At 41.2% G+C, this 27,127-nt stretch overlaps 1 protein-coding gene across 1 annotated transcript; it reads right to left on the reverse strand.

Annotated features, from left to right (window-relative positions):
- Positions 1-626: 626 nt before the first annotated feature.
- LOC5518161 (coiled-coil domain-containing protein 87) lies at positions 627-26,062 on the reverse strand. The gene is made up of 33 exons (XM_001638130.3): positions 25,889-26,062; positions 25,717-25,786; positions 23,948-23,997; positions 23,222-23,335; positions 22,478-22,549; positions 22,096-22,124; positions 20,720-20,787; positions 20,355-20,436; positions 19,426-19,567; positions 18,627-18,710; positions 17,333-17,420; positions 16,864-16,906; positions 16,408-16,441; positions 15,557-15,632; positions 15,411-15,454; positions 14,705-14,751; positions 14,385-14,454; positions 12,283-12,336; positions 11,057-11,214; positions 10,809-10,833; positions 10,658-10,699; positions 10,297-10,398; positions 9,624-9,740; positions 8,759-8,919; positions 7,507-7,546; positions 7,308-7,424; positions 6,852-7,080; positions 5,434-5,666; positions 4,644-4,769; positions 2,452-2,566; positions 1,921-1,982; positions 1,577-1,657; positions 627-1,133 (listed from the first exon to the last, which is right to left on the reverse strand). Exons 1-33 carry the CDS (start codon positions 25,940-25,942, stop codon positions 969-971), a joined length of 2,994 nt encoding a protein of 997 aa, XP_001638180.2. The 5' UTR covers positions 25,943-26,062; the 3' UTR covers positions 627-968.
- Positions 26,063-27,127: the final 1,065 nt, after the last annotated feature.

Below are 27,127 nucleotides of genomic sequence, written 5' to 3' on the forward strand. Positions count from 1 at the left end.
GAAATCTCCAGCTTAGCCGTAAAGCTTTATGCTGCCATACGGTGTTTCAGCGCATGTCTGGAAGTATGAGCTATATTTTTCATTTTAGCATTTCATCTGAACGAGGTTCGATTGCCGACCATGTCCATTTTTTTCCCTCCTGTTCGCTGTTTACCAGTTACAAAATTCCATATTCCTTTCTCCCCTTTGTTCACTCCCGTTCTCCTTTTTCGGTCAAGTCCATATTCCTTACTCACCCTTGCTCTCCCCCTGTTCTACGTTTTTCGGTCAAGCCCATATTCCTTGCTCACCCTTGCTCACACCCGTTCTTAGTTTTTCGGTCAAGTCAATATTCCTTACTCACCCTTGCTCCCCTTTGCCCACTCTGTTCTCCGTTGTTTGGCCAAGTCCATAATACCTTACTGATCCTTTCTCCTCTTTGCTAGGCATTTTGAGGGGTTTGAAATCCATTGTCGGGTATTTTGGGAGATATAAATGTCTTAGTATTTTTTAAAGCCCCTCCCCCTACCTCGAGACATATCTAGGAAGGGAAAATAATATGACAGATGAAGAGAAAAATTACCCATTAGAAAAAATTGCAAATTCGTCTCTGCCTTTAGAACCTAAAAGAGAAGATGAGTCCCTCCAACAGAACCTTGTTTTGCTAACAGCTGGTTTTTTAAATAATTTACATTTATTGCGTTGCATAGTGTAAAAAAATACTCTGAGTATCATCACAATTTGTATCATAACCATAAAGTCGTAACCTCGGCCAAAGCAGACTAATACATATAAGAACCAAAGTCATGCTGTATGCGCTATTGGGATATTATTTACAAAATGCATGTTTTTTTTTTGGTATCCTGGATCATGGGATTATTAACTATGTCGTTCCTACAGTAATGGTCTTTTTTATATATAAAGAATTTGTTGGTATACACAAAGCTCATCTTCTATAAGATTTACGACGGAGGATCTGTGGAACTTTTTTAGAGAAGCGTTTCTGTTGGTATTGTGGGTAGTTCAGGAACTCTAAGTGTTATTTCTCTTGACTTAATCACTTCTGCGTCAAAGGCGTTTTGCCGTCTTTCTTGGTGAAGCCAGTACAGCATTTCTGTCCGGTCGGTCTGGATTTTGTCCTGATAAGGTCGACCCTGGAAGAGATTTTAGGACAACCACATTAAATAGGGCATGCAAAATACCACTTTGTAGTTTGCATGCCCTACATCTTAGTAGCTATAGAGTATGCACCTTCATTGTGCATGTCACCATTTTAGTTAGTTAATTTATTCATTTATCTTAAGGGTGGTTCCCAGCATCGGACTGTTTTGTCTGTTTTTGTTTTCGAGTTCGTTGTAGTTACTTTTGTTGCTGACTCAACAAAGTTGAGAAAAAGTAGAAAAACAAACAGTATTTACATCTCTAATTCAATCCCTTTGGCCATTTTAGCAATTAAATTTGGTAAGCGGGGGAAAGAGCCGTTTTTTTTTATAGATATTTCGTAGTTTTACCTGTAAAAAATGAAATAAATATGCTGACTGGGGTTGTTTAAAGGAAATTCCTTTAGATGAGCATCAAGTATGCGCAGGAGGCCTACCTGAAAAGTGACAACATCCTCAAAGCGCTTCTTCACGGCGGCTACAGCCTTCCGGACATCCTTGTCCAAGTCCACCAGACGCTACAGAACAGATCATTCATAAATTAAAACTCCCTTCCTAAAGTCTAGAGTTCAGTCAAGGGACACTGTTATTATATATGCCCTTGCATATCCAATAAACACACAAAAATAGTCGTGCTCGTGAACCAGAAGAATGAATACAATACACCAAAAACTGGAATTCGACTCTCAAATTTTCGTCTTTAATAAGACTTCTTCAGGGCAGACTGAAGAAGTCGAAAATCTCGCATATCCAGGTACACTTTGAAGGCCTCTATTATTACCTTGTCAAAGGATTCTCGTGTCTTTGATTCCCGAATTCTTGACAATGCTGTACCACCCGCTCCTACAATAAAAAAAATAATAAAATAAAAAAAATAAAAAAAACAGAAAAACTCAAATCAACCTTAAAAGACTTGCATCATTGAATGTGTGGTTACAGGAACATACACGATTCAACGCAGGGGGAGGGGGGGGTACTGGAAATACTGGGGGTTGGAGGGGGGAAACACTACTTCGCTTTCACTCCCCATAGCAAAAATATATCATTACAACTTTGGCAAGCATTGTGGCGTATTATCCGGGCTCTAACGAACGTTTTGGCGGGCTCTAATACCGAATTCCTCGCTGCGCTCGGACTAAAAATGAGCTCGAGTAGGGCCCAAAACATACTTACGCCCGCTTACATCAACTATATTGTTATATTATATCCCCTTGTTTAGCTAATGAAACAGAAATTGACGTAGTAGAACAAACCTAAAAGAGGGGTAGGTGTGTGATCAATCAATATGCACAGTAGTAAAATTAGTCCCTACCTCTATCAAAAAAGCGGTTAGGGTCGGAAGCCATGCGTTCGAAGTCTTCAAGCTGTGTCATAACACTTTCTCGCTCCAGGACCACTTCCGCCGCGGCTTCCCATGATGCAAGGGCCTGGACAACAATAAAACATACAGTTATAAGATACAACCTAAAAAAAACTTCATAGTGTTATCTAAGTCGAGTAGTTGGAGTTACTTAAGAATTGACCTCAACTTTTATTCAAGATGCAAAAGTACACCTTGGAAAAAAGGGCAGGCACAAGATAAATAAATAGATGGAGTTTGGAGGTTACAGAAAAAGGCAAGGACTGCATAAACTAAAAAAAAGAGGAGGCAATATGTTGGCCTTATGTGCCCCTTGATACGTAGAAAATAGAAACAGGTGCCAATTTCGTAGCTCTTTAGGTTACGATCGGAGTACCAAGCCATGATGAGGGGTACCTGGCTCCGATAAGGGTTCTGCTCCCAAATTGGGTACTAAGGCCTGATGGGAGTACTAAGCCCTGATGGGAGAACCATGTCCTGATGGGAGAACCATTTCCTGATGGGAGTACTGTACAGGACCCGAAATGATCCCCAAGGTAATGGACAAAGGGAAAGCAGAAGAAATACTTGCAATTCTTGAAGCATAATTAAGGGTTAACAGCGACTCAATTTCTAAACAACGTGACTTATATTGACTAATATTAAATTCCAATACAATACTTCTATTTATTACATTGCCCGGCGTTAAACACATAAACAGAGTCCAAAACAAATACACAACTTTCAGTTACTACTGAAAGGAATACAGCATAAACATAGCACAGCTTTGCTCAGATCAACCAAACTCTCGACCTTCCATCACACTCTAAACATTTTGCGGTTCCGACACATGACACTCATTTCCGGTAAACATCACCCCTAAAAATTAATATTCATTTGACAACCAAACATGTATTTCACCACGAAATTCTTTTTTACGCGAGCGAATATTTACCGACACATTATATTTAGGCAGCCGGTTTGGCCGAGAAGATGGAATGACAAAAGCACACTGAGTAATACACTCGAACAACCCTTCTACTACCGATGCAAAATATTAAGAGGATGTGGCATTTGTTAAAAGCAATATTATGTGAGTTTTGAATTTCCTCATGTAGTCGTGCGTACACCCCGGCATGATCTCATGATAGGATAGGTCTTTCATTCGCCGAATACAAACATGTAAAAAAAAAAAACCTTAACACATTTCGCTACCTATGAAAAGCAGCATGTCCTATCCTTTCTTTTTGGCTTGTTATGTAAAGATGATTTATCCACACCGTGTTCTTCAAATTACTATCACACGAATTGTTAGTTGACCCCAATTTCTGACTCAACCACTGTATTTCCCCCGCAGTCGTATATTAATATCTTAATACTATAGTTTTAGTTAATGTAAATTTCCTTTTAATAACACAAATAAAGCTAAATGTTTCATATGTTTTTAAAACTGAAAGCCAATCCTTACACATTCCTTTTGTTTTCCATTACTGCAATTCCTTGGGGTTCATTTCGGGGACTCTTGGGGATCGTTTCGGGTCCCGGGATCAGTTGGGGAACTTTTGGGGATCGTTTCGGGTCCTGGTATCGTTTCGGGTCCTGGGATCTTTCGGGTCCTGTACAGTACTAAGTTCTGATGAAAGAACAAGCCCTGATGGGAGAACCATTACCTGATGGGAGTACTAAGCCGTGATGGGAGAACCATGTCCTGATGAGAGAACCATTTCCTGATGGGATTACTAAGCCCTGATGGGAGAACCATTTCCTGATGGGAGTACTAAGCCCTGATGGGAGTACTAAGCCCTGATGGGAGTACTAAGCCCTGATGGGAGAACCATTTCCTGATGGGAGTACTAAGCCCTGATGGGAGTACTAAGCCTTGATGGGAGAACCATGTCCTGATGAGAGAACCATTTCCTGATGGGATTACTAAGCCCTGATGGGAGAACCATTTCCTGATGGGAGTACTAAGCCCTGATGGGAGTACTAAGCCCTGATGGGAGTACTAAGCCCTGATGGGAGAACCATTTCCTGATGGGAGTACTAAGCCCTGATGGGAGAACCATGCCCTGATGGGAGAACCATGTTCTGATGGGAGTCCAAGCCCTGATCGGGTACCACGTCCTGATCGGGTACAACGCCCTGTTTTTAAAAACAATTCTTACCTCTTCAAGCTTGTTACAGTACGGCTCCGCGCTGTACTTGATCGCCATGTCGAGTCTCTGTGCGTCAGGCATACATAGAAGCGTCCACAGGCGCTCTAGTCGGTCCTGCGCTGAGATAGACGGCATCTGGAGGGTACCACAAGAAATCACGTAATAGGTAGTATAAAGCAAGTACAGTTACTGTCCAACAACTCCACTGTGCTGCAAAAGTTGAAGTTTTCGCATTGCATTTGTTTGAACGCGTTTGTGAGGCCAGAACAAACAAGATGGCGGCCACGATTCGACGCATCTCCTAATTGTGCGCTAGAAACACCGAGTAGATTTATAATAACAAACTTAAAATCTTTAAGGCCTTCAATTGCATGTCTAAGAGAAGCACCATACATTTTAACCAGCCTGCTTGCAGGCGTTTGGTGTTGTATTTATCACTGTCTCTTATATTTTTATATATAAATATTTTAGAATCCAAGATGGCGCCAAGCACCCACGTAACCACTCCTGGAACCGCCACTGCTAGCAACTCGAAATAATTAAAGAAAGCCAATCAGACCGCCATTTATACATCCGCTAAATGGCGAGTCACACAAGGCATTCATTTCCACCGGCTAATTCAAGCGAGTACCAACAAGTAACCAAGATATTTTAAAACAAATATCGTCAACAACGTATTAGACTCCATTCTTAGATTGTTATTTTGAAGTTTCCTTGCAAATCGCAAAATAATCCGTTGTATTTCAATTATAGACATCATCAAAGGAGTGGTTGATCGCCATTCTTTAAATAGACTTACACTGCTTGCTTCAGACTTGTCGGCTACACTCGTGGACGTGTTCGATCTGGCAATAGCCGTCTTCTTATTCAGCTGTCTGTCTGAGTGGAAGCTGTCTCGTGATCGCACCGACTTTTTATCCGACAATGAGTCGCTCTTCTTAGACGTGACGGAGACAGAGGAGCTACGACCTTGAGTCACAGTATCCCCAGCGGACAGGAATGGGCCCTCGATGTTGGCAAGCAGTTCGTCATCTATCGATAACATAGACAGTGATTTATTCCCGGACAAGAACATTAATTGGGAGGGGCTGTCTACATGGAGGACGATTCTCACAGACAGGAGTATGTCATGAACGCCCGAGTTCCGATTCTCATTACCTGAGTTCTATCGATAACATAGACAGTGTTTTATTCCCGGACAAGAACATTGATTGGGAGGGGGCGTCTATCGTCACACTCCATTAACCTGTATTAGGGACACAACAGAACCGCTGAAAACCATCTTATTTTATTCTCACCGCATCCTATTACTGCATTATGGTAACTGAGCTATGGGATGTGTCTGCAACGACCATGAGCACTCCATTAGCCTGTATTGGGGACATAACAGAACCGAACCATCTTATTTTACTCTCACCGCTCCTTATTACTGCATTGAGTAACTGAGCTATGGGATGTGTCTGCAACGATCATGAGCACTCCATTAGCCTGTATTGGGGACACAACAGAACCGAACCATCTTATTTTACTCTCACCGCATCCTATTACTGCATTAAGTAACTGAGCTACGGGATGTGTCTGCAACGACCAGGAGCAGTAGTAGGTATGCATAAGTTCGACAAACAACCGACACCAGGGGAGGTGGCTGGGGCAAAACTTTACGGGTTTTCCTGAACGCCGGTAAAGCTGACAACTCGTTTAATTGAAACTAAAGGAGCCGCGATGCGGAATGTTCCTCATGCCACCCGATGGGTAGTCTCCCTCACGTCGCTCCTAGCGTGACGAGTCCGAACGGCTGCGAGGGAGACTACCCGATAAGGTCCTTAGAAAATAAAAAAATTATACAATGAGCTAATTAATTAATGTGCGCGAAATGTGCTTTGGGGCACATTTCTCGCGTTTCAAGACAGAGGACCCGAATGCAATCCACAATCACTACATTGAGGACTTTGAATCCCTCATTTTCTCGGACAGGGACATTAGGTAGGCGGTCTACCACCACAATCTATCAACTTGAGGGAAACAACAGAGTCGCTGGAAACCATCTCTAGTAATAGTGCTCACACACTAACTATCAATGTAAACCGAGCGGAGTAGTGGGTAATACAAATACTAAACGTCCTTCTTACGACCTGGTTCTACAGGTATTTGTTATAAGTCCCGGTTTACCTGAATAAGCCACCTAAATTACTGCCTTTTGTTAAAGTTTTAAATTACCTTCTATAATGGGATCTTTTCCAAGACCTCCGAGTAGTATGCTGTTGGCATTCCAGAAGCCAGGTTGAAAGTCCGTCTTCTGCGTCTTGAGTTCTGTTAACTTCTTTTCCCGCTCTTTCAGCAGGGCCATTTGGATGGTGTCCGGTCGATTCTCATTTTCACCGTCCTCCTCGTCTGAGTCCTCTTCGGAGTCGTATAGGTGGAAGATCACGGAAAGGTAATCATTTTCCTAGACAACAGAGACATTAAAGGATGTCGATCAACCACTTCACTCCTTTGTTATTGTCTATAATTTAAAAAAAACCCGGGTTTTTTGCAAGGAAACTTCAAAAATAACAATCTACCAGTGAAGTCTGTATGAAGACTGTCATATAAAGGGTTACAATCTTGCTCACAGACTCTTTGACTCGATAGCAACTGTTAAAACGATAATTAGACAAGAAAGAGTGTAGATACCTGTGTGGATAGATACTTTAGGTAGTCATCACTAGTGACAGTAGATCGCCACCACGCGAGCCATGAATTGTATGACTTACTCCCAGTACCGCCTTCCGCTCCCTTGCCAATTTTAGCCTGAAGGAGGAAAACACGTTATTTTAGGGGGTCTAGAGGACGCTTTGACGTGTAAACTCCAAAAAGTAAACATTTCTTGTACCTGTAAAATATCTTCTCGTCCAAGTCCACCAAACTTTGGGCTGTAAAAAGATAAATCTATAGTAAGAATGACATCATTATATTCTCAGAAACGCTTCCTTTTCATAGCTTCTCTTGGATGTTTCTTTTTTTTTACCGGAAAAAAAATGTTTAGTACTCGAAACCGTACCTGGAGCATCAACATCAATGATAAAACCAATTTGAAAGCTATTGGGTCACACAACAGCTGCGAGCAACTCGCATTGCAAGAAAGCCCTAATAATGTCAGGGGGCTAAGATGTATACCCCGATATTTCATTTTAACGGTGAATATTTACCTGACCATTTTCGAGCTATTTACAAATGCTTGGACAAAAGACTGACTTCAATGTCACTTGTGAAAAAAAATTGCATCCAATAAAAAAGTCTAACAAAATTTTCAGTTGCGCACTAAGTTATTGAAATAAAAATCCCTTTTTATCAATCGAGATGAAATGACCTCATTCGGAAAACTTTTCGGTAATGTCGGACAAACCAGAAATGGAGAGACCTCTTTACAATTAAGGTAAAGGAAATGCCCCCTCATAACATTTTCGAGCATATGAAAGCTTTCTTTTTCAATTTCTGTGAGACAGCTTATACAATTTTCGGGGTGCTATTTTTGCAGTTGACATTTCACATGGAATACATAGAGAATACTACATGGAAAGTGCGCGCGTACGGTTTTTATTCACGAGTTGTACAGTATCAACAAAACGAACGAGTGAGAGCAGCGAACGAGTGAGTTTTTTTATGCAAAACAACGAGTGAATAAAAACTGTACAAAGCTTATTACATAACATTTTATTAGACTTGGCTGCAGAGGCTCAGAGGTTTGTGCTGTTCGACGGTTCAGTTGGAGACAGACAGAAACTTACATTGAAATGAATCTGTCTCGCTAATGTCACGCACGAGACTGTAGCTCATGTTACACAAGAAGTGCACTTTTTAATCTCTAAAATCTCGACATCTATGAAATAAATAAATTACTAAATGGAAAATGCTTGTACGATTTTTATGCACTCGTTGATGCGTTGGGATTAAAGCCATTTAAGTACAGTAAAAAAAATGCGTTCGTCCAATCAGAACCGCGAACGACTTTTCTTCACAGTGAAAAAAACATCGTTCGCGCCTCTGATTTGCTGAGACCAGTGAACGAACGAAAATTTACTGAATATGTTTCCAGTTAGTTTTTCTCAGTATGTATATAATAAATAACAGCAGTGACCGCTGACCTGTTCCTCCAGTTGTCTGCTGTGTCACCTTCCCAAGGAGGGGGGACCTCTCGGTGTAAACAGACGTTCATTATTCTCTCGCCGCGACCTTTGTTCAGAGACGACGAGGCGGTACACATAGAGATGTCTGCTTGGGATGCTGTCTTCTCAACAAATGCATCCTGTAAAAAAGTGATTCCCTGATATGCTAGTCCACACTACGGCTGCGGAAGAACCATTTCCACCATATGTTACCAGCAAAAAGTACAAAAAGTACTCGCAGTTTTCGATATTGCGATATTTGCTTAAATTTGTCTCGGTAACAGCGAAAATGGGCGGTATTCAGATTCCACATGGTATGAGTATCATTTGGTATCACCTTTTAATGTCGAATCCGTTGTATCGCGACGCCGCATTTACAAAACATTGATTTGTTTTTATCTTTTGGAATTTTCTTTTCCGCCAGTCCAATTATTCTAAGCCAATTAGATTCTTGTCATCTCTTGCCTAGTGCAGTTGCCTGGCTTTTTGTCGCGACACTGTCTGGTTTTCGTCCAGAGAATAGCCAGGGAAGTGCACAAAGCGAGACTCTGATTGGCTCAGAATGGTTTTACTGACGGAACAGAAAACCAAAACAAATCGTGTTTTGAAAACGCGGGTCGAGATACAACGGATTCGACAGTAATAATACCGGCGGTATTATTACTCGATAAGCAATTCTTATTTTACTATTTTGTGTTATTATTTTACAAGCTTTAAAGACGGTTTTAGGGTATCCTCCTTTTCTTAACCGGATATTATTGCGATTTTTGGAGGCGATATCACGGTATTGGAGTGCCCCCATCTCCTCATCCGCCTCATGATACCACAAACTCATCCAACATACCCCATCGAAGAGCAGGTGATCTGAGCTAGTGGTTCGTATGATCTCTCCATACACCTCCTTGATCTCCTCCCCGATAAACAAGTTCCTGTCAAGCCATTTCACTGTATGTGGATCAATCTAAAACATAAGGAGAAAACAGTACGGCTCAATACGGCTGCACTAGTGCCAGGAGATATGACCACAAATAAGATTATTGTTCAAAACGGGAAGGACTTACGCTTCAGCGCTGATCTAAACTCGGAGGATTTTAATTCTTCAGCTGAAGCAAATATCATTTGCTCCTTGGGGTAAGAGTCATTTTCTAATGTAAGATCTTTTAATTTAGTTATCATTGGATAAAAAATCGGATGGGCCTAGATTTGGCTAAGTTTAATCAAGGACTCCGATGGGAGGGAGAGTGGAGAGGGAGGCAAAAAAAACGTTCAGTACAGGAGGACCTGGAAAGAAAAACATACCGATTTGAACAACCTTTTACCCCTAAAAGTCCTAAGTTTAAAAGATAACTTGACAGGCGTTCAGGGTCCAAAACTACTTCTCCCGTTTGACGACTACAGAAGTCACCAGGATCGTTCGCTGTTTAAGAGAGGTGGGGATTAACCTTCTCCGTGAAGTCGTTGTGAGGCATACGGTTTAGGGGTGAACGTTTCTTTGAGAACTCTTCTTTAAGACTTACCTCTCCGGTCAGATCATTGTAAACTGTGGGGTAACGTTTCAAGGTGATGGAAGACTTGTTAACTCGATTAGAGACTCTGACATCAGACGTACGCACAACAGACTGTGGGCAATAAAATAATGATCAACACCAATTGCCACTAGATATAGCAGATAAAAGCACGCCTTCCCTTAAAAATAGAGCACCGGTATAAAAAGCAGGGCATGGACCTGTCAGCAGTCGCATTTAAAGTTAAAAACAATCCTCTGTATTCTATCAAATAGAACGCTTCTAAAATATAAGGATTGACAATGACAATGTGTGATATTGCTTTGCCTTATCTCATTATCTGTACACACACGTCCTAAAATAATACCATTACCTTGTCAGGGAGTCTTTGCGACACCACGGAGGGTTGAGGATGCTATAGAAAAAAGAAGAGAACTTCAACTCTAATGCCCAGCACATATAACCAAGCGAGACCTTATGAAAAGGTCAAGACAACATGAATATTTTTGTTGTTATCAACTTACCTCTTCACCAGAGAATTCTGTGATACTGGAAAAAATGATAAAAGAAAAAAGTTACGGGAACTTTCATTTTCATAAAATGGTGATGGTACTTGTAGTGATGATGACGGTGATAATAACGGTGATGATGATGGTTATGTTAATGACGATGGGAATTATAAGGGGAATTCCCAGCAGGGGCGTGGCTGTGGCCATTTTCTTAATGTCTCAGAGAGAGACTTATAGCTGTAAGTGCATCTATCCTTTCTCACCTCTCATCTATGACCGTGGAATCGATAGCTACTGAAGAGGCCTTCGTAGAGCCGATTACTGAGCTTGTATCACTAGTAGGCATGTCCAGGTCTTTCTGGGTGAGATCCTCAACTTTACGTGGCTTTTTGGGTTTGTAAATACTGTGATGAGCTAGAGCCTGATAAAGGATGAAGAATAGCATCAACGTCTGCAGTTCTGACAGTTGATTCCAGAGAAGAGAAATGGAGACGTAATCACTTATTTTCCATCGTATATACAGTATAATTATACCCAGTTGTCAGTTGCCAAGCCCGGAGAGTATCAGAACGCAAATCAACACGTGTATAATTTAGCTGCCAATTATATTCTTTAAAAAAGGACCTTCAGAAATGTAACTACTTTTTCCACTAGCACTAAAGCAAAAAGCGTACCATCAAGATCAAGAAAGTGCAAACATCGCTGCATTATATCTTTTCCTTAATAAGTACCCATACCTGTAACAGATGAACTTGCCTATGTACCCATACCTGTAACAGTGGTAGCAGATGGACCTGCCTACTATGTACTCATACCTGTAACAGTGGTGGTAGATCGACTTGCCTACTATGTACCCATACCTGTAACAGTGGTGGTAGATGGACTTGCCTACTATGTACCCATACCTGTAACAGTGGTGGCAGATGGACTTGCCTACTATGTACCCATACCAGTAACAGTGGTGGTAGATCGACTTGCCTACTATGTACCCATAACTGTAACAGTGGTGGCAGATGGACTTGCCTACTGTGACCCATACCTGTAACAGTGGTGGTAGATGAACTTGCCTACTATGTACCCATACCTGTAACAGTGGTGGTAGATGGACTTGCCTACTATGTACCCATACCTGTAACAGTGGTGGTAGATGGACTTGCCTACTATGTACCCATACCTGTAACAGTGGTGGTAGATGGACTTGCCTACTATGTACCCATACCTGTAACAGTGGTGGTACATGGACTTGCCTACTATGTACCCATACCTGTAACAGTGGTGGTAGATGGACTTGCCTACTATGTACCTATACCTGTAACAGTGGTGGTAGATGGACTTGCCTACTATGTACCCATACCTGTAACAGTGGTGGTAGATGGACTTGCCTACTATGTACCCATACCTGTAACAGTGGTGGTAGATGGACTTGCCTACTATGTACCCATACCTGTAACAGTGGTGGTAGATGGACTTGCCTACTATGTACCCATACCTGTAAAAGTGGTGGCAGATCGTCGTTCTGCTGTTCTCCTTGAGATTCCCCTTGCTGAAATAAAACACACGACAGGCCATGTTTAAATTTCACTGAAAGATGATTCTAGAAAACATACCAATGAAATCAAGCCCAGCTGCCCATGGACAGTGTTTGGCAATCCCAGTTATAATTTATCAAGAACCCCGTGGCATGTGCCCATCCCTAGCTACACGCTCTTCCTGTGACCACCCTTATCTACACACCCATCCTGTACCGGCACTCCTAGCTATGTACCTTTCCTGTGCCTACCCCTAGCTCCCGTGCCCACCCATAACCATAATAACCATAATAACTTTATTCACAGTTAAATATTTATTGATGGTAAAACTGTGAGAAGAGGAAAAATCAGTAAGGAATTAGGAGAGTTCTAGAGTGAAAAAGTAGTGACCTAGTATTGTTCATTCAGTAAATGGCGCTTTAAAGCACTTTGAAATGTGTAAGTATAAAGCTCTTTCAACTCAGTGGGGAGATCAACCCAAAGATCTGTTAGAATATATTCTAAAGTTTGTTTACCGGAGTTTGTGCGTACTTTATTTTTTTATAATTTTTTTCTAAATGCATATCTTGTATTGTAACCATGGATTCCGCTTGCATTATTAAAATAATTAGAGAAGGAATAAGGAAGAACTCCCGATCGCCATTACTACGTCTTTTTAGGAGTAGTTCCTGTTAGGGGGGACGCCTGATATATTTTAAGACAGTCTCTCCTCAGGTATTCGGCGAGTTCTTCTGCTTTCTCCAGAGCTTCATTACTTCTCTGTTTCTCCTCATTTAATTCTTTCTCTAACTTTCTGATTGAGCTTCCATGTGACTGAACCATTTGGTTTATCTTTCCCATTTGGGACAGAATATCGTCATATTTTTTATTTAGGTGTTCCACTGAAGATTTTAGGTCATCGGCCTTTAGCTCTAGTGGTCTTATTGCATCTCTCAGGATTTCTCTCATCTCTTCTTTTGAAGCCATCTTGCGTCGGGAAGGCGGGAGCGTTCAAAAAGCGTGGCCGACCGCCATAACGGCATATGCAAATTTCACCCCTAGCTCCCGTGTCCACCCCTAGCTTCTGTGTCCACCCCTAGCTCCTGTGTCCACCCCTAGCTCCTGTGTCCACCCCTAGCTCCTGTGTCCACCCCTAGCTTCTGTGTCCAGCCCTAGCTCCTGTGTCCAGCTCTAGCTCCTGTGTCCAGCTCTAGCTTCTGTGTCCAGCCCTAGCTCCTGTGTCCAGCTCTAGCTCCTGTGTCCACCCCTAGCTCCTGTGTCCACCCCTAGCTTCTGTGTCCACCTCTAGCTTCTGTGTCCAGCCCTAGCTCCTGTGTCCAGCTCTAGCTCCTGTGTCCAGCTCTAGCTCCTGTGTCCACCCCTAGCTTCTGTGTCCACCCCTAGCTTCTGTGTCCAGCTCTAGCTCCTGTGTCCAGCTCTAGCTCCTGTGTCCACCTCTAGCTCCTGTGTCCACCCCTAGCTCCTGTGTCCACCTCTAGCTTCTGTGTCCAGCCCTAGCTCCCGTGTCCAGCCCTAGCTTCTGTGTCCACCCCTAGCTCCTGTGTCCACCTCTAACTTCTGTGTCCAGCCCTAGCTCCTGTGTCCACCCCTAGCTCCCGTGTCCACCCCTAGCTTCTGTGTCCACCCCTAGCTCCCGTGTCCAGCCCTAGCTTCTGTGCCCACCCCTAGCTCCTGTGTCCACCTCTAGCTCCTGTGTCCAGCCCTAGATTCTGTGTCCACCCCTAGCTCCCGTGTCAACCCCTAGCTCCTGTGTCCAGCCGTAGCTCCTGTGTCCACCCCTAGCTCCTGTGTCCACCTCTAGTTTCTGTGTCCAGCCCTAGATTCTGTGTCCACCCCTAGCTTCCGTGTCCACCTCTAGCTCCTGTGTCCACCTCTAGCTACACATCCATCATGTGCCCTTTTCTAGCTACGTGTCTTTCCTGTGTCGACCCCTAGCTGCTGTGTCCACCCCTAGCTACTTTGCTCAGCCCGAGCTCCCCGAAGCTCACTCAATACTTAAGGTATTCTACTCATCTATAACTTACTACATCTGTGAAAGCAATTCCAATAAAGCAATACTCACAAGCGGTCTACCAGAGCGGGACGCCAACAACCTTTTCAGGTCATTAGCAGCGTATTCACTTGAGCCAGGCCTAGATTAAGGGGAAAAACTAATCTGTTAACAGTCTTGGTAATATGATTTTAGACTACAGTAAGTACGGTCAGTGTTCGATTTTAGCACTTAGCACAGGTAACCTTAAATGTGTCAGATAAGTTCTAAAAAAAGATGCTCTAATGCCTCTTTTTAATTTGTTAATGTTGTTAGTTTAGGTTGTAGCCTTCAACTTGACCCATGCACTTTGCGTAGGTTAAAACTACCAACTTGACAAATATCATACTTACTCAGGTTCCCTTACAGAAGTCTTGTCATCCTCACCAAATCCCCGTTCCTTAAATATGAATAAACTTCTATAATCATTTCAATACTGTATGAATTGTGCACCAAAAGGAGAAAGAACAAATTTCTGTTTATATCGCGAGTTCCCGTACCATAGCGTAATCACGTAAAGCCAGCTCAACGCGGAATATATATCAGTACATTCCTTGCAAAACCGTGTCTGCGAAGTTTTGTTTAAAAGAAAACTGAGCTCAAAATTGTATGACGTTTTAATTCCAAATCTTACATAACACTTTACAAATTCGCAAAAGAAAGAATCTAGAAAAACGCAGACACGATTCTCTCAAGTTATTAATAAAGGTGTTTTTAAACATTTCATCTCTTCGATGAAATGTTGCTAAAGCAATGTAAAAAAGGCCATTTAGGTTTAAATTGACAGAATATCGAGCAACCCTTCTGGCTAGAATAGTTATCATATGAAAAACAGTCTAAGACTCGGTACCCTTTTGGCGGCCGAGGGAGATGATGATTAACTCCTTTTATTCACATTAAATCTAGTAAAAGAGATTGTTGAACTGTTACGAGGAATTGAATCAATAGCTAACTATCCCTATCCTAGAAGCCAGGGTTCACCATTCTGCAACCTAGCCAGATTTTTAGGGCATCACTTAGCTTATTGTTATCTTGTAGCTTTTCAGAAAAGCATCATACCTGAGCCCTGCGAGCACTTGTGGTCCTTCGGGATACATCACGGTCTAGAATAAAATAATCACTATTGTAAGGCTATGTATTTTTAGATAAAGATATATGTGTGCAATGAGCGATGAATTGAGCGCATCCCAAGTTGGAGACTTAACTGTGCTTGGTTGTGTCTATACCCAGTTCATCAAGTAAAGACTCCCCGACGGGTAGGTAGGGAGCAGAATCACACTTCTACAAAAGAAAAGAATTGTCCGATATTTTCAAACAATGAACGATGAGCCTAGCCAGTCAGCGTAAAATACAAGTAAAAAAAAAGGAAAATGCACCGATCACATTGCAGAAGAGGCGACAGCCTACGAGTAAACGAGAGAATGTGATGGACAATATATCACCCTTGGGACCGTTAAGCTTATCTGTAGGTTTAGGACAGTGAAGAAGATTAGATATAACAACAAATCACTTTCCAACTGTCAGTTAATGGCAGTGAAGAAGAATATTGGTTAAACAACAAATCGCTTTTCCTATTGACAGTATAGGGCAGTGAAGGAGAAAACACCGTTTAAACATGACCCGTCCTACTAACCGTTTAGGACAGTAAGGAAAAAAATGGGTTAAACATCACCTATCGTACTAACAGTTTAGGGCAGTGAAGGAGGAAATGGGTTAAACATCACCCTTCGTACTAGCAGTTTAGGGCAGTAAAGGAGGAAATGGGTTAAACATCACCCATCCTACTAACAGTTTAGGGCAGTGAAGGAGCAAATAGGTAAAACATCACCCGTCCTACTAACAATTTAGGACAGTGAAGGAGCAAATAGGTTAAACATCACCCATCCTACTAACAGTTTAGGGCAGTGAAGAAGGAAATAGGTTCAACATGCCAAAATTCAAGACAATCGTGGATGTAATTTGATTAAGCAATAGAACCAGCTTATGGAAAGGTTAGGGCCGTCAAGGACAGAATTAATTAATCAATAGACTAGATCATCTGCTGGTCAAGTCTTACCTTGCCAATAAAGAAAAAGGTGTCTTCCCTCTCACTAAAAAATAAATGTTCTTTGTTTTGTTAAAGACGTATAAAATATCTCACGGGTTCTTTGGGATGTATCTAATTCCAAAAAACCACTGCCGTCATCTTAGTACTATACATTTTAAGGCCCTGTCACACGAACGTTTTTTTCCCTTGCGACCTGTCTCGCAAAAAAAAAAATTGAAAGTCGCACCTGAATTTTTTCACGTTGACACTGACTTTCAACTTGTTTTGCCATTTCTTAAAGTCGCAAAAAAGTGGAATGCTCTTCAACTTTCAGCAACAAATTGCTCCAAGGCGCAGGAAAACTTCAATTGTGACAGGGCGCATGCGACCTGCAACTATTTTGTTTGCGAGACAAGTTGCAGCCGAAAAGTCTACGCGTGACAGTGCCTTTAGGCTGGACATACAGGAAACGAATTTTGTCCTTGCCTTTCTGTATCACTACGCTCCCTCATCCTTGTAGATACTTCCTCTGAAAACACAAACAAAATAAACATGAGGAGACAACATTTTTGAAAGGTAGAAATGTATGTGCATGGCATTTGGAAGGTATCTGTAAAATGCAGTCTCCGGAGCAAAGGGTGCAGAGTCAGACCCCTGTTCGGAGCAATATGCAGATTCAACGAAACTTCATTTCAGTGACATAGTACTGTATAGTAAAAATGGGTTTCTTCACGCTGCATTTCGCAAAGTAAATCACTAAATTTACAGTAAATCGGGCTATTTGACACTTGCTTTGAATTGATTTTTTATGAAACACAGTATGGAGAAACCCATTATTACCGAAGCCCCTGAATTCAGCTGAGCCCTGAGCCCTAGTCTAGACTCCGGCCACGCACTCGGGAGACACCTCATTTTACCAACAGCCAGGCATGTATGGTGTATTTCAGAAGCTAACCTGGTTTAGCCATGTGCTTTATGAATACTTCAGGAGGTACCATGGAATAGTAGGGATCCACAGAGACAGAGGGCATCTTGCGCTGAAGCTAAAAAAACAATAATGGCATTTGAGATTGACTCTTAGACCTAAAATAAAACAAAACTACAGCTGAAGGTTACATCATTAACTCGGCTTACACACATCTGCCTTAACCTAGCAAATTCATTTTAACAAACCTGGTTTCTAGTCACCCCATTTAAATCGGTTATCTCTGGTTATTAGGGACATTTAGGGCCTGTTTACATGGAGATAGGGTCACCCTCCTAGTAAGGTCACCCTACCAGGAGGGTCAAAACATAGCCCTCTTTTACATGAGAACTCGACAAGCTAGGGCTAACACGGGACAGGGCTATCTTTAGGGCTCGGTCGCTAAGCTTCGTAAACAACAAAATGGCGGGAAGACGTTCTCTGTTGGCGTTGAACTCGATCTTTCTGTCTTTAGCGTCAATAGCTTCTGTTTTCCAATGCTATGGCATCTTATTGTCGATCCTTTTCACTACTTTGCTGCTCATTCGCAATATTCTCGGCTTGGAATCTTCGGAAATACTCGCCCCCCTGATACTGACGAGACGCCATTTTGTTGTATGCTTTATTTGGCGCGGAAATTCGAGCGCGGAACTACGTAACTTGACGTCATTTGATGCAATTATAGATAGCCCTACCCCTAGGGTCACCCTACTAGCGCGTTTACATGGCAAAAAGTTGGCTCTCCTGGTAGGGTCACCCTAGCTGGTAGATAGGGTCACCCTACCCCTAGGGTCACCCTATCTGACATGTAAACACAACCACAAAAAAAACAATAGAGTAGGGTAACCCTCATGGTAGGGTGACCCTACTAGGAGTTTGACCCTATCTCCATGTAAACAGGCCCTTAGTCTCACGACGGCACAGGGACGACCAGGGCACACATGCTATGATTCAGCGCTATCGCTAACACATTTTTTTAGCACAGCTAGAAGTTTTGCACCGTTGTGGTCACTCTGCCGTCAAATTATATCTTATGGTCCCTAAGTTTCACAAGAATGGGATAACTGATAAGGATGGTGGAAATATGAAAAAACGACTAGTCCTCTGATAGTCACGAGTGTTAGTTAGCTAGAAAGAGTTTCCAAATGGTCTCCCCAGTACTTGTTTAATTAATTTTCAGAGAAAACTTATAGGGATCACTCAATGGAAACAAATATTACAATCCAATCAAGCGAATGGACAAATTTCATAAAATGATTAATTGAGCAAAGTCAACAAAACGTACATCATTCAACTCTGTGTCAATTCGCTTCTGTATCTTTTCTTCCTTGCTCAGATGAACTCTGTGACGCTTGTCTTCATGTCTGACCTGCCAATCAAAGTTCACAAGTAATTAATGCCGCATTGTCACCAGTTTACTTCCGGTCGATTACGTTACAATCTCCGATGATTTTTAACGGAAAACGCGAAAAATATTTCAAAATATTGAAAGCAGTGTGTCTACTGGAAGTTTCTTCGAGGATGTGATCGATAATTTGGAGCGGATGGCATGTTAAATATCTCGGATTCTAATAGATTCTTTTGTCTTTTAACGGCTGAGGTTTCCGTAGGACCTCCGGAAGTGAACTGGTGACAATGCGGCTTTAATAACCCATTCTACAATGTCACTGATCCAGGTTCAAATTCTGGTCCATTTTTTGCTTGAGAAGCAATGCCCATCCAATTGAGCTATCCCGCCGTTCGCTATTTGCCACATTCTATGTCCATCCCTTTGTATATAAAGACGTTGAGGTTAACTAGATATGCAGAGAACTTAAGGTTAACTCGATAACAGAGATATACTGCACTGAGAACTTTAAGGTAACCATTTATACAGAGGCGTTGAGGTTAACCCGATATACTATACTACTGAAAACTTTAAGCTAACCTAAAATACAGAGGCCTTGTGGTTTACCCGAAATAATGTGAAGAGAACCTGAGGTTAACCTAATATACAAAGGCCTTGTGGTTAACCCAATATACTGTAATGAGAACGTGAGTTAACCTAAATATACAAAGGCCTAGAGGTTAACCTGGCAGCTTACAACAAGGGGCTTGTATCTTTGAGGTGGTGGCGTGCCCGCCATGAATCTCAGAGAGGAAAAGTGAGCACTAGACACAGTGCTACCATCACAGGGGTGCTTCATGTCCATGGCTAGGTCACGCCTGATGCTCAGGATATTCAAGCTGCAATGGCACAAAGAAAGATAAGCTTACTAATGGTAGAATTTGAGGGAAAAGGCAACTAAGTCTATCAGTCGAATACAAAAAAAGGAGATAAAATGCTCTAGTGTGTGAAACTTTTAGGATTTTTTTTTGTAATTGTTGTATCTCCGGAAAAACCCTTTGGATAGGCACCTTATTAGAAAACTGGGAGCATGGCAAAAGCGACTCAAGTGAGAAAGAGAGGTCACAGATGGATATATGCTATACATGAGTCATTGGATTCGGAATTTTAATAATCTATTAAACACTTTGATATCACGGGAATTTTTAACAAGAGGGGCCCAAAAGGCCCTTTCAAGTCATTTTCTCCTGTATTTTAGATAATGTCTCATACTAGAAGAGGGGGCCTGGGCTATCCCCCTGGCTATGTCCCTGCTACAACAGGTCCCTGGGAAGAGCGGGGCTCTAGTAGATATAATATAATACCTAATAAAAACTCTACCGACTGCTGTCTTTCTCTAATTTCCTAGGGATCATCCTATCCAACAACAGCATTGGAATTGAAAATAGATGACAAATACTCCCAAAACTTGTCAGAAAAGAGAAGCACTTGATGGAGGTGTCTTTAAGGCCGTGATAAAATCCAGGGAGCCTGAATTTTATCTGTTTGTTTTTAGGGCTCAGATCACACCTCATGTTATATTATATCTAAGGGTTGATTTTGCTGAAGGGAACCCCCCCCCCCCCCCCAGCCCAGACTGAAACCCTAATGGCTGAAAGCTTCAGAGAAACTGATGAATTAAAGTACCTTTTATTTGCCTCCAATGCAAGCTGTGTCTTCAGTCTACTCATGTTGGCTGCCGTACTGAAAACTGCCCGTTCATTCAACTCTGTTAACATCACAAAAGTAATTATTCAAATATGTCACTACATTAGTTGTGTTTCAATGAAGACCCAGATTGTGGCATGATAACTGCCACCATCTTTTTTTCCACAATCTTTTCCATCTTGGACAAATATATAACTGTATTCACTGCTGTAGCGCAAGCAATAAATTTCAATGCAGAACAAATATCATTTTGTTCAACTATGCAGATTATATGAGAAACATCTGTAGCCTGTTTCCCACAATAAAAATAGTTCTATGAAATATCAATTCAAGCAATGTCTTACTTTGAGCCTTGTCCAGAAATCTAACAAAGAGTCCCTGGGAGATGATCACAATCTCAATAGCCAGCCTCCTGTAAAAATACAACAGAGGGATATTTAGCACTCCATAGGTCAAAAGTACCTGGTAATGTGTGGCGAGGCAGGTGGAACAGTGTTTGTTAGTCTAAATTCTGATAATAAACCACAATTTCTCCACCAATTTGGCTGAAATGCGCCTTGCTTGGGTTGTGCTTTCTGTGCTTGGTTAGATAACCCAGGCTGAGAAGTACAATGTATGGTACCATCTGGAAGTCTGTTAAATCATGTTTTGAAGTCTAAAGGTCTTCTAACCGAGTACTGGCAAGACGTCCTTCCTGATGTTTTACACTGTGTTCGTTCTCTACTGTGCAATGCGGCAAATGAGAGACCTCACAAGCGTTTCCTGGGCATCTCTTGTCGGTCCTCAACAGGCAGCTCCATCCCTACTTGGCTGACTGTACCTGGTCCTGTTTACGTCAGACAACGTTCGAAACAGCAAGATGGACCCATTAGTCAATGAGGTTGACCTCATCCAAGCAAACCCACAATATGCTCACATTCGCTTCCCGGATAGGAGGAGACAACTGTCTGGGAGAAGTCTTGCTTCTTAAGGTCAATCGACAACCGAGATCCAACCTGTAAAATCGTCTCTAGCTGAAGTTTAACTTACAATGCCACCACCAGTTGAAGCACCTTAGCCCCTTAATCATGACGTTACAGGCTCAACAGCAGGGTTTCTGACAATGATGCCAACCTGGGGAATGTGAACAGTCCACGATAGCCCTCAGAGGCTCTCAGCGTGAACATCGGCCCGTTGATAAACTCGACCTTTAGGGAGGGGAGAATATACTGACAGTGACAGTTTCTTACAGTGCTTGTTGTTATAATTATATTGGGTTACCTGTGCGAGCACCTTTACCAGGTCAGAGGTTTTGCACTTTGGTACGAACGGCCTTGATGTTTTTAAGCATGAGGTTTGCGGAATAAAGCCCATCTTCTCGGCTCTGACAGTGTCTATTCTTCACTACAAGCATGTCGTCATCAAGGCACTATTAGCCAAATTAGGGGGAAATTTGTGGTTTATTAGCAGAAGTTAGCCTAAAAACACTGTTCCTACTCTGGTGTGGTACTCATGGAACACTCCAAAGCCTCATAAACTACAATATATTAGCACTCTTCCATAGGTCTAAAAGGCAACCTTAACAAAGATTAATACTCTGAGGACACTTCTCCCAAAGCCTCCTAATATATGTATACTGTATACAACACAGTTTAATATACAATTTTCACACCTCAAAAGACCTGATAAAGATATCAGAATTATAAAAAATAACTAATAATATTTAATAATAATATGTCACCTTTGCAATTCTATATTTTGTTGATGGCTCTGAAACAACAGGACACATGCAATTAGCATAATATCAGAAAATGTCAAGATATAACTCAGCTAATCAGATGGTTTCCAGTAAGAGCAGAAGAACACACATTTTATAAATACTAACCAATAGAAAACAATATTGCTTTGTTCTCATGTCACATATAATATGGAGTTTTAAAGTTGACCATACCTGTGAGTTTCTCTAACAGGGAGAGACAGCTGAATATGGCAGGGTGATAAGCACTCAATATTTCCCTTTGCTCAACTCTCTAGCCAACCAACCGACAAATTTCTTAGGCTGCAGTTTTTTCCTCTTTCCCAGTCATTTCTTAAACCCTGATAGACCTTTATCAAATACTTACCAAGAATGGATCTGGTGCCATCCCTTTCATCTCGCCCCAGACATTGTTGATCTCATTCATCAGAACACCAATCTAAGGAGAAAATAAATAAACACATTACATAGCCAATCGCATTCAACTGAAACAGGGGTGGCAAATAGTAAATTCAAGATTTTTACAAGATCCCACCATCAGGATTTTGAAATCCAAGATATAGGGTTTTCTATTTTCATAATCAAAGGATTAGGAACTATAAATCCTTTAGTTGATAGAGTAAAATACAAACCTCAAAATGATTTTGAATGAATATGGAATATGTTTCCAATCCTTATGAATTGAGAATCATTATAGTTAACTCTTTTTAGTCCGATATTTGAGTCTTTTGAATCTGTCACATGATAACAACCAAAGAAAATCGCAAACTAGAAAGAACAGGCTGAAGGGCATGAATCCAACAATCCAGTTATCCAACATTTCCCAGAATTCCCTCTTGGGTTCGCATATTTTTAAAGACATTCTGCAGAAAAAAGTTTAGCGACCCATGGATGAATCCACTGTTCAGGGTCATTGGTTTTTGCACATGGCTGTAAAATACAAGGAATTTTTTAAATATACATTTGATAAAATCGTTCCCAATAGCTTTGTTTGCATCAATGTGGCAAATTTCTTAAAATTATCCACAGTGGCTTTTTCCCTTAAGATTCTAGCGTGCATGGAGGGGGCATTGGAAAAATGAGCATTTTCTGTCACACCTAGTGTACTTACCAGCTCATTCTGATCACTGATGCTAATCCCAGAGACTACATCCTTAGGCAAAAGCCGTGGTCTAATCAGCTTAGCAAATGCGCTAAATGTTGAGGGTGGGGTCTTGATGGCCTCCTAACAGAGAAGAGGGACATAGCCAGGCATATATATGAGGACTGTAAAAACAGGTCTGGCCATTTCTGAATGCCAATAGGAAAAGCAAACATTCAAAGCAACCCCTATCTCTCCCCTAAAAAATTTTGGGCTTTTAAATCCGAAGAAAGTGTATTTTATTGTGCCTCTATAGTATGTTACTTTAGACATTGAAAAGACATAAGAACAAGTACAGTAGGTACAGAATTAAAGTTCTGGTAGCATAGAATACAGAGCACAAATCGAATAATTTCTACCAAACATACAGAGCATGAAAATTTTATGCATTGAATCTACTGATAAAAACTAATATTTGCTTGTTTTTTTTTCCTATAGACATCTTGATAATACCCTGGGTATCAGAGGCTGCAAACTTCACTACCAAAGAGTCAAGCTTGGAGACTGTTACCCAGGGTACTCGTATATAAGTACTTGTTATTCTAAAGGAACTTACTAAATGTGTCAATGGTATGATTTCTGTAAGTGACTTTGCTCTTAATTGCTTCATTAAAAGTTAGTGTCAAAATTAGAGCGTTGTTGACTGTAACCTCTGCTAATTCACAGCATGCATTAATGGTGGCTACTTAAATATACCTCGACAGGAGTCAATGGCCTTTCAACGTCTGGATTCACATTTCCAACTTCTGCAAAAGCAATAGTTCAATATCAGCCCTACATCGGGAGCCCCTTTTCAAATCATATGATTCTGGTGGCATTGTACAATCACGGCTATAGGATAATTTGACTCTGAAATTAAGTCTAATGGCTTGTTAGTGTTGAATAAGCACATATTCCTACTTTGACTGGATGTATTTGCCTTGGTTTTTGCTCCTGCAGCGAGATAGGTCCGTACGTGCTTGCGACCTTTCAAATAATGCGCTGTGTAACCGCCGTCACCTGGTAAACCCAACCACCTCGGCCCCCATCGGAGCGTTTTTTCTCTTCCTATAGAATAACAGGGTAGGCAAAAGAAGCGCTTTACATTGTTCTCTCGTGTGCTTGTTTTCTTATCCCTTACTTGACAAGTTACTTAGAGGCAGTGATGATGGATCTGTCCTTATCAAAACAAATCCAACCACCAATGTCCTCAGCTGGGACTGCTTTGGACTTTCACAAGGGAAATGTTCACAAAAGCGCAGAATATATTTGATAAAATGCTCTTCGCTGACTTTTTCTGGGCTTTCCTGTTAAATTTTATTGAGGGCTAGAATAAAACTTTGAATTTAACTATGAAATCAGTCTGATCTTTGTGAAATTGCAATGGCTAATGTTAATGGCACGTGGTGTCGCAACGTGAGTGTGCCGAAGTCTAGTTAATGAATAACTTGACAATTGCTGGAGAAATGATATTTTTTGTGTTCCTGCACTTGCAACACATGTATTGAAATGAACACCATTGTGATCAATTTCCTCTAATCATCTCTGTCTTGAACAAGTATTTTTGCCTTTGGTGTTGAACTTAAAGGTTACAGGGTGCCTTGTATATGGTGATTGAAATAAGCCATAAAACATAAAGATCTGCCAGATAGTATAGACACATTAGGGTTTTTAAGGGATGTGATTGGCTGAAAACAAGCGGGTTATTAAAACCCGTTAAAAAATAAAGCTATTCATCAAACCTAGAAACAAAAAGGAAAGGATTATCGTATTTCCCATTTATTAAGCTTTACAACAACATATATCATGAGCATACTGTATTTGATTTAATCTGACGCGTGCACCAACATTTTTCCTAGACAAAACGAGCAGATGAAAGAACAATGGAAAGAGCTTTTTTTGCCTACCCTGTTATTTTATAGTGGGGAAGAAAAATAACTTGCCACTGGGGGTCAAGGTGGTAGAGTTAACCAGGCCGCAAGCGCGTAGGAACATAGCTCGCTGCAGGAGCAAAACCAAGGCAAATACATCCAGTCAAAGTAGGAATATGTCGAATACATGCTTATTCAACACTAACAAGACATACAGTAAGGCTTCATTTCGGAGTCTACAATATTTGCATTCAGGGAACCTAATATCTAAAGGTACATTATATAGGACATACAATTGGTTTTACTATTCGGCTTTTATGACCATATATTCATAAAAAGCACCTTTACAATAGATAAGAATGACATGGCTCACACTACAAGTCTAAAGAGAATCACTTTTTTAAGCAATAACAATCATGCAGCTAGAATGTTGGTTTCCTCAACCACTTCAATGGTAGCATCATAAAAGTCATCACTCAAATTACATAATAATCAGGCTAGAATTAAGAGTATAAGCTTAAATACATAAAAAGTAAACAAAATTATTTCTTAACTTAACTTTTAGCTGTTAAATACACGCATCGCCACACTTTCTATGCTGTTGTTTTATAATACCTGGGTTGTCTTCGGCTTCATAGAGGCTCAAAGGTCCTGCAAGGCTGGTAAACTTGTTATGGAACTCCTTCTACAGACACCAACACAGCAGACAAATTGTTATTGTACAATGAAATACCACAACAACGTCAATAAAATGTCGGCGAAAGTCAAATCGAAATTCAGAAGTTACCGAGGTAAATGGCAGTTTGTCGAGTTGATAGATCCCTGAATTTTTAGTAGACATAGTTAAAGCTTGAATTCCAGACCCTGAATTCAAGTAATTTGAGGTAATCAGGACATTTTCGGATTTGGAAATCTACCGCGCATAAATTTCCAAGTTCAACAAGAACTATGGCAACACTCGACCAAGAGACTGGGAAAAAGAAACCACAGGAATACCACCTCCACAGGTAAGCTACAGTCAGAAAAGTCAATGAGTTTGGGAAACGAAAAAGAAAAAAGATAGAACAGAATATATCAGCAAATCGTTATCATTTACAAAAAAAAAAAACATAAATCTTTGCTAGCTGGATTAGTCAACTAGGTACGAGCTCAGGCCCTGACCAAGAACGGCATTACTTTGACCGTGATTGGAATGAAAACAGAAAATATTCAACCAGAAAATATCCAACCCCTCCCCCCGCCCCCTATTGAGGGGGTCGGAGGAATGACCCCCCACCCCTCTGGAATTCCCAGCCCCCTGGAAAAAAAATAATACAGTAACTGTTAAGGAAAAAGGGCATTTTACCCCCCCCCCCCCCCCCCGGAATTTTCAATCCCCTCAATGGGGGGGGGGGGAGGGGTATGAATATTTTCTGGAACTACACATTAGGAAAGCCATTATTTATCGAAGGGGAGGGCTGCTAAGTGAAATATTTGCGAGATTTTGTGCCTGGACAGGAGGGTGTATTTGTTATTTTTTTTTTTGCGATTTTGTCTCTTTACTTGACTTTACTTAAATAGAAAATATATATATATATATTCAGCCTAGCGCGTGATTCGCCTGATTCAAGAACGCTGTTTTGATAACGCACTGTGGAAGTTAATGAAATTCTCATTTCCATTCCATTACTAAAAAGGCATTATAATTCCACCTTGGGTTTATTAAACTTAGTTTTTTACCTCTACTACACAGCAAGCATAATAAAGGAATATGGCGTGCGGAGACAAGCTAGAGATTTCAATCTTGATCAGTTATTTTCCATCCATATGTTTAGGCGTTGATAAGATCGAACATACATCACTAAGCTCATCGGCCTTTAATTATATCTTGAGTTTTTCGCATCTCCCTCATACCGTTCGCTAACAATAACACCGTTGGTTTTAATCGTCAGACACGAAAATACCACACCACACTGACTTATAATAAAGTCACACAAAAACAAACAAGAGAAATAAAAATTATCTCACGTTATTTTTCAGCTAGTAT

This window comes from Nematostella vectensis, chromosome 5 (genome assembly GCF_932526225.1).
Source record: "Nematostella vectensis chromosome 5, jaNemVect1.1, whole genome shotgun sequence".
NCBI classification, from domain to species: Eukaryota; Metazoa; Cnidaria; class Anthozoa; order Actiniaria; family Edwardsiidae; genus Nematostella; species Nematostella vectensis.